General features: G+C 54.4%; 1 protein-coding gene across 1 annotated transcript; it reads right to left on the reverse strand.

The window, feature by feature from the left end:
• Positions 1-4,835: 4,835 nt before the first annotated feature.
• IQCF6 (IQ motif containing F6) lies at positions 4,836-5,204 on the reverse strand. Its single transcript, XM_075549000.1, has one exon. It carries the CDS (start codon positions 5,187-5,189, stop codon positions 4,836-4,838), a length of 354 nt encoding a protein of 117 aa, XP_075405115.1. The 5' UTR covers positions 5,190-5,204.
• Positions 5,205-8,483: the final 3,279 nt, after the last annotated feature.

The following is an 8,483-nucleotide window of genomic DNA, read 5'->3' on the forward strand; positions in this document are numbered from 1 at the left end:
GGGTGACTGGCTCCGGCGGTTTCCAGGCTACGAATGGCCTGTGAGAAGCAGGCTGTTCATGTCAGAGAAAGCGGCCCCTGAGGTCCTGGTGAACCATCCTGGGACACTGTCAGGCCAAGTGCAGGGTGACGAGCACCCCCACCCGCCCCCGGTCAGGAGGCTCTCGAAGGCGGACCGAGGAAGAGCTGCCCTCTCCCAGTAGAGCCCTTACCGCAGGGAGGTGGGTGCAGTAGCGTTTCCAGACCCGTGCTTGGCCGGTGGGGCTGCACTCAAAATGAGAAGAAAGTATGAATTGAGAGTTGTCAGAACTGAAGTCAAACATGTAGATTGGCCTTCCTCGCCATGACCGAGCTGGAATGGCGGGGTGGTGGCTGTGTGGATCAGAAGACACCACAGGGACAGACCCAAGACAACTGGTGTCACAGTCATTGCCCCAAAGGACACCCTAATAGCTACACGACGAGCCCCCCCAAAAACAGACCACCCCCCATAAAGCTATGTATTTGAAATATTTTTTAAAAACAACCGTATCACCTTCAAAGTACTCTCCATGACGCTTAAGACATTTGTCAAACCTGCGATTCCATTCTCAGGATTATTCTTCAAACTCCTCTGTTGGATGGCTGCAGCACCTCCCTCATTCTTTTCCTAGCCTCCTCTGCTTTGTCCACTCGCCGTCCTTTCAGGTCCCTCTTCATTCGTGGAAACAAAAAGCAGTCCCGCCGAGCAAGATCGGGTGAGTCAGGTGTGTGGGGCAAGAGAGGCATGCTGTTTTTGCTCCAAACTGGTGCACTGAGATGGCCGTGTGGGCAGGTGCATTGCCATGGTGGCAAAACCAGTCCCCCAGCTGTCACAAATCAGGCTTTTTGGTCTCGATCTTTTCAAAACCTCTAAATAGAAAGCTTGATTGGCAATCTGACCCGGTGGAATGAGCTCCAAATGCATGATGAGTTAACATTTCGTCCATTCCGGAAGTTGACAGACGTCCAGAACGGGGTTTGTCATCAATTGGCATTCCCCTTTCCCGAAACAAGAAGGTCTCTTGTACACTGGAGTTTCTCCCACAGCGCTGTCCTTGTGAGCTGTGTTCAACCTCGCAGTCGTTTCTGCGGCATTTCCCCCTGATCAGGAAACAGAATTTCACGGCCACACGCTGTTCTCTTAAAACAGCCATCACACAAAAAAAACAAGGTTTGAGCAAAACTGCTTTTATGAAAAATTCACTGTGACCAGAGAGAAACTTCCCAGGTGATGCCACTGGGTGCACTCCCTCCGAGAAGCTGCTCGGTGCTCACGTACTATGAGAGCTCAGCTCTGCCCAGCACAATTCATGTATTTTGGGGGTGCCCCCTCAGTGTTAAAAGCACAATGCTGTCTGGGATAGGAAAATGTCTATATGATACAAGGATATCCAGTCGCTACAATTATTACACAGGTCGATGCACTGTCCACCGAAGCTAGTCGTGATGAAGAAATCGAGGATTCCACCAACTTCTTCAGTCTGAAGTTGATCAAACATGCGATCAAGATGCATTGACATTATTCACGATTGGAATGTGAAAGTTCCAAGCAAAGAGGAAGGAACCATAGTTGGGAAATATGGCCCCATTGGTGGAAGTGATGCTGGAGAATGGATGATAGGATTTTGTAAGACCCACATTTTTTCATTGTGAATACCTTTTCCAACAATATAAATGAAATCTACACACATGGGGTTTTCCAGATGGAATACACGGGGATACAATGGACGAAGTTTCTGGGAAGACACGATGGAAAAGTTCAATTATCAGCAGCTGAAGCCAAAAGGAAGAACATGTTCAAACTGCAAATACTGGGGGGAATTAAGCCTCTAATATTGAAAGATTGAAAGATTCTCTGGGAAAACCTCGAAGGATGCAGGAATCATCCAAAGAAAAGGGGAGGAATACTGAGTCACTGTGCCAAGAGCAGCATCCGGTGGAGACCTGACTGGGCCTGGAGGAGGAAGTCCACGGTGCACAGAGGCATCAGTGAACAACAGGCCCCAGGAGCTGGTGGAATGCCAAAGGACAGGCTTCCGCAAGCGGATGACGCCCTGGAAACACACCTTGGCCTCTGCCAAGGAATCTGGAGACAGCTGCCTGGCCCAAAGACTGGAAGAGAATGCTTCTCTGCACCCTTTCCAGAGGGGCGACTCACCAGACTCAGAAATTACAGAACATCACCTCGATATTACGCGTGATTCGATGTTTGCTGACACTCGTTCGACAGTGGCTGCAGCAGCGTGTCAGGGTCAGACTACCGAAATCCAAGCCAGATTCGGCAGAGGACACCACCGCTGATGTCACAGGGCTCTTGCTGGAATCGGGGGACACCCCCAAAAAGATGTTTATTGTGCCTTTGTTGTCTACACAAAGGCGCCCAACAACCTGTGGACGGCATTGCCAAGACCGGGGAGTCCGGAACCGTCCACTGGGCTCCTGCAGAACCTGTGCATAGACCTAGAGACGGCCACCCTAACCAGACAAAGGGACGCGGCGTGGTCTCCACGCAGGAAGGTGTGAGTCGGGGTTGTAGACATTCACTGTCGTTATTCAGTCTGTGTGCTGCGCAGATCCTCTGAGACGGTGCGCTCCATGGAGAAAAACGGGAGACGGGATCGTCGGAGAAGGGCTTATTAACAACTGCTGACAGGCAGATAACACAGCCTAGCTTGACGAGAGACAGAGGACTTGAAGACCAAGCACGCAGCCTTCAGGGTGCATCGTAAAGAAAACCCCAACCATCACACCAAGGGACCAGTAGATCACACCCGGAGAAAAGACTGGATGTGCCGAGGTTTCATCTTGATGGGATCCGTGATCAATGCTCGTGGAAACGGTAGGCGAGACATCAAAGCTGATGCGCTGCATTGGGCAAAGCTGCAGAAGACATCTTTCGGGTGCTGAGGAGCAAGGACGTCGCTCTGGGGACTAAGGTGCACTGACCCGAGTCATGGCGTGCTCAGTGGCCCCCTCTGCATGTGCGGACTGGACATTGAATAGGAAAACTCCATGCCTTTGGACGACACTGCTGGAGGCCAGTGAGTGGCCACAGACTTCCAGAAGAGCAAGCAGGATGCTCCTGAGAAGTGCGGACGGTGAAACGTGGCCTCGCCAAGATCTTTGGACAGGTTATCGGGGATGCTCCTGGCAAAGAGCATCTTGCTTGGTACAGGTGACGGGTAGAGGAAGAAGGAGGCCCCTGATGAGCCGGAGCGGCTCCATGGTTCAGGCTCTGTGGCTCGGAGATACCCATGGTGCGGTGGTCCAGAAGCCAGCAGGGTTTTGTTCTGTGGAGCATCGGGTCGCTGTGAGTCGGAACAACGAGACTCGATCCCAACGTGAGTTGAAGGCGCCTAACACGAGGACAACGACAGCAACGTTGCCCGGTGATTCCAGTGCCCTGCGTGTGTGTGGCACCAGAGACGAACCCCATCCAGAGCGGCATTGGCAGGGCTTGTCAGGCCGCCTTCCAGGGACATTCACCCTGCAGGGACCCCGTCCCCACCAGCCAAGCGAGGGGGCCTTCTCCTGCTGCTCAGCTTGATGGAGGACAGCGGAATGCCCAATGGTCCTGAAAGGGGTTCCCCTGGGTGTTGCTCGTTGTCTTGATGTCAGTCTAAGGATGGAGTCCAGCCAATATGGCCATGGACCCACTACGTCATGGCCACCTTCAGCTACGAGTGGATGTTGGATCTCTGATCTGCCACAGTTCTGAAAACCTCTCACCTTGGCCCCCGCACGAGGAGCTTGGGATTAGGGGTAGCTTCATGGAGCCTCGAGGCCCAGACAGACCCCTGCTCACCCCCACACCCCCCTAACTGGTTTTCCGACACTTGTGCAGAGCCCACTAATCAGCAGCCCTGGGGGAGGGTGACAGCCCTCAGGCCTCTGAGGGACAGTGAGGAGGGGGCTCTTGGGCCTGGTGACAAAGCAGAGACAGTGAGAGACCTGGTGCCAGATGGTTATACCTGTGGGATGGAGGGAGCCTCTGCCATCAGCACCCCCTTATCCTCGCTTGCAGGGCAGGGTCAGCAGTGGGTGGAGCAGCGTCTGAGCATAACTGAGTCTGCGAACCTGGTAGGATTTAGGGGGGCTCCCCAGGCCTATGTCCCACCTCCCTCCCCACTGTGCTCCCCTGTTCCTCGCCCCTCCCCCACCATGTGCCTGGTTCTCCAGGAAGGCAGTGCCCTGCAGAACGGAGGAAGCCCTGCTGCTCGACAGGGGGGAGTGGGGAGGCGACAGGCAGCACTGCTGCTCCTCAGCTCCTGCCTTGTCTCCCCCGGGGGCTGGCTCTGGCTGGCATGCACACTCTCCCACCCCCACCATGAGGCACAGTGCCCACCCTGTGGCTGCTCAGCTGAGGTGTCCTGTCCTTCCGGCTCCCTGCCAAGCACAGCCGTGAGGGGCCCTGGTCTTCTCACGAGTGCCCTGCTGTCGGCAGACTCCCCGAGGTCCTGCCCCAGTGGAGATGCCCAGGCAGGGGCTGCAGGAAAACATACCCCAGTTTCCACCCAGACTTGGCCAGGCAGCTGGACACGGGCTGGCTGAGGCCCCTGCGTTTGGCCTGGGCCCTGTCTTTAGACCCACCCCCACCCCCAGGAAGGTCAGACCTGTCATTTGGGAGCCAGACCTAAAGTGTCATCCCGGGACCAAGGGTGCAAACTACATGGGGGTGGGGGGTGTTTTGGGGTGGGAAGCCGGAAAGTTGGGAGCCGAGCCTTCTTCCACGTGTCTGATCTCCACGGGGCAAGTCTGTGGCCAGTAAATGTCTTTATTGGGCAAGAGACCCAGCCTCCTTGACCCGCCAGGACCCTAGGTCAGGAGGATTTCGATGTCTAGCTCCAGCCTGCTGGCTTTGACCTCATAGCGGCCCCGGATCAGGCCTCGGGTCTGACTGCTGTGCCAGCGCCAGTAGGACTGGATGGTGCAGGCCGCCTGGCGGGCCTGGTGGAAGCGCCGGCGGGCCTGCCACATGCGCACATGGGCCTGCACCTTCACCACCGCCCACTCCTGACAGGTGTAGAGTCTCAGCGCCAGGCTCCGCCTCCGCTCCAGCCTCTGGGCCTGCACGGACCGCCACCAGCACTGGATCACCCAGGCCCTGAGCGCCATGTGCAGCAAGGATTGGCGCACCATGGAGCCCCGCCACCATGCCTGGATCTTCATGGCCGCCTTCTCTAACTGATTGGGGGCGGGGGAGGGAGGAAGAATACGGAGATGCGCAGGGCCCACCTTATGCCCCGTGTCCACGGCCAGTGCTTGGGGGAAAGGGGGGTTGTCCCAGGTGGCCCTGAGCTCTTATGTCCAGAACCCACCCAATTGAGTTCCACCACCCTCCCCACCTCGCTCACCTTCAGACTCTGTTCCTCATCTGTGGGTTGGATCTCTCCACTCGGGGTTTCACGCTCATTCCTCCCGTCCATGGCCGTGGTCCGTAGAGGCCCACTCATCTCAGGTGGGCTACCTGAGTCCCAGCCCCGCCCTCAACTGTGAACCACGCCTTCATCATCAGATTCCACCCATCTGCACCCAAGCCAGCCCTTCATGGCAGGTCCGCCCAGCCACAGTGCCCTCTCCTGCCCTCTCCTCTCCTCATCAGCGTGTGGCCCTCTGGCTTGGCAACTCTCTGTAATATCGGTCCCCATCCCTGGGCGAGCTGACGGGTGTGCCCTGATCCACAAACCCAGAGAAAGGGGGACAGTTCAGACCCGGCCTTTGTGGAAAGTCTGACAAGGCAGTGCTGCCAAGCCCCCGGGGTTGCCTTGAGTCAGAATCCAGTCCACGGCAGCGTGTTTGGTTTATATTTTTATTCTAGGCTTTAAGGCCTACCCTGGTCTCTGGCCTGCCTCCTGGTCATTTCTCAGACCCGGCGGTAGCTTATGTCTTGCTCTCTGGCTCCACACGTCAGCTTTCTAGTCCTCCTGGGTCGAAGGAAGGGGCCTCCACCCAGCTCTTCCGTGAGGAAGCGCCCTTCCTTACTGCCAGGACCCTCACAGCCGGCTGGAGCTCCTGCCATTTCCGGGTCGGAGTCAGCGGAAAGGTTTGAATGGCACAGTCAGAGGGCCGTGTGCTCTGCTCAGGATGCGCAAACGCAAGATGTCCCAGCGACGCGTGGAGAGGCCCTCTGTCTCACTCCCCTCTGGCTTCCCTCCGTGCCCCCCTCCTCCTGTTGGGTGGCATGGGGTGGCTCCAGCCGTTTTTGGAGTGTGACTAAGGAGAAGCTGCGTTGGAATATAAGCCAAACGCCACACACTGCCATCAAGTCAGTTGTGACTCATGGCATCCTGTAGAGCTGCTCCGTGGGGTCTGAACATCTTCACGGGGGCAGACAGCTTCCTCTTCCTCTGGCAGGGCAGCGAGTGGGTGCAGAGCACTGACCTTGTGGGTCACAGCCCGGAATGCAAACCATGATACCGTGAGGGCTAGTGCCGTGGTCAGGTTCCAGTGTGTGTGCATGGGCTCACTACAAACAAGCCGTGTTTGGACACGGCTGTGATCAGTGGATGGCTGCAGCCACGCTTGTCCTTGTCTCATTAAGGAGCCTTCCATCAAAAAGACCCCAATAGTAGTGTCCCAGGGGGCCTGCTGGGACAATTCTATTCACGGCTCAGAAGGTTATGACACCTGTCTTTTCTTTTTTTTGGGGGGGGGTGTGCAGGGAGGACTTAAAAGAAGTCATCGTGACAGATTGTGTCAGAGAACATGGGGTTAGGAAAACAGAGGTCTCTGTGGGTGAGACAAAGGCCAGGAGAGCTGTGCTGAGAACATAAAGCATGGCCCTCCGTTTGAAGGAGGAGACTTTTGTCGGGAGATCTCACCCTGTCCACCCTGCCTTCCTGCTCTCGTGCCTTCGTTGGGCTTCTGTGCTCCACAGGACGAAGGGGCCCTGCGGAGGGGCATGCTGTGAGTCTCTCAAGGACACCGACCACCGTTTTGACACCCCGTAAGCTAAAGAAAACAGAATGTTTGAGGTAGGGCAGGGGAGACAGGAACATCACCTCCAGAATCAAGTGTACACACCTAGACGGAGGATGTGTGGAGAAACAATCCTGATGTCTTTCTTTGGTGAAAGTTCCTATGATTCTGCAGCAGCCCCTTTCGATCTAGCCTCGCACACAGTTTGAGTTAGTGGGATATGATCTGCAGAGTCAACAGTCTCCTCTGGGGAGAGACACGTTCTCTTTATACACCTGTGTGCAGACAGAGTTTGGGTTGCTTTGTTTTGTTTTTAAAGAATATCTTATTTGGTTAACAAGCAGCCATCTAGCTCAGAAGCAACAAAGCCCACATGGAAGAAGCACACCAGCCTGTGTGATCACGAGGTGCCAAAGGGATCAGTTATCAGGCATCAAAGAACAAAAAAAAATCATCATTGTGTGCTCACCTTACTGACACGACTGCTGAAGACAAATGGGTGCATAAGCAAATGTGATGAAGAAAGCTGATGGTACCCGGCTATCAGAAGATATAGTGTCTGGGGTCTTAAAGGCTTGAAGGCAAACAAGTGGCCATCTAGCTCAGAAGCAACAAAGCCCACATGGAAGAAGCACACTAGCCTGTGTGATCATGAGCTGTCAAAGGGATAAGGGATCAGGCATCAAAGAACAAAAAATCATATCATTGTGAATGAGGGGGAGTGCAGATTGGGGACCTAGAGCCCATCTATAGGCAACTGGACATCCCCTTACAGAATGGTCTCGGGAAGGAGACGAGCCAGTCAGGGGACAGTGTAGCAACAATGAAACACAACTTTCCTCTAGTTCCTAAATGCTTCCTCCTCCCCACCCTCCCACTATCACAATCCCAGTTCTACCTTACAAATCCAGCTAGACCAGAGGATGTGCACTGGTACAGATAGGAACTGGAAACACTGGGAATCCAGGACAGATGATCCCTTCAGAACTAGTGCTGAGAGTTGTGGTTCCGGGAGAGTGAAGGGAAGGTGGGTGGAAAGGGGGAACTGATTACAAGGATGTACATATAACCTCCTCCCTGGGGGATGGACAACAGAAAAGTGGGTGAAGGGAGACATCGGATGGTGTAAGATATGACAAAATAATAATTTATAAATTAACAAGTGTTCATGATGGAGGTGGGAGCAGAGGGCGGAGGGTGAAAATGAACAGCAGATATTAAGGGTTCAAGCAGAAAGCAAATGTTTTGAGAATGAGGATGGCAACAAATGTACAAATGTGCTTGACACAATGGATGGATGGATGGATAGTGATAAGAGTTGTATGAATAAAATGATTTTTTTAAAGAATTCCTGTGATGGAAGGGCGCAACCCAGTAGAGCTACTATGCACCGGATGAATGCAAATGTGAGAAAGAAAGGACGTTTTCTGCAGCCTGAGTGTCACTAATCAGCTACGTCTCTGTGGAGAGGCCTGTGCAGAACCGCCACATGAAGAAAGCCTCCCGCGTCATGGGATCGTAGAAAACGAGTACTGGGCGTGACAG

The sequence above is a fragment of the Tenrec ecaudatus genome, chromosome 4 (assembly GCF_050624435.1).
Source record: "Tenrec ecaudatus isolate mTenEca1 chromosome 4, mTenEca1.hap1, whole genome shotgun sequence".
Taxonomy (NCBI): Eukaryota; Metazoa; Chordata; class Mammalia; order Afrosoricida; family Tenrecidae; genus Tenrec; species Tenrec ecaudatus.

Coding starts and splice junctions, on each gene's coding strand:
- IQCF6 (XM_075549000.1), bottom strand. CDS start 5,189: ATGAAGATCCAGGCATGGTGGCGGGGCTCCATGGTGCGCCAATCCTTG.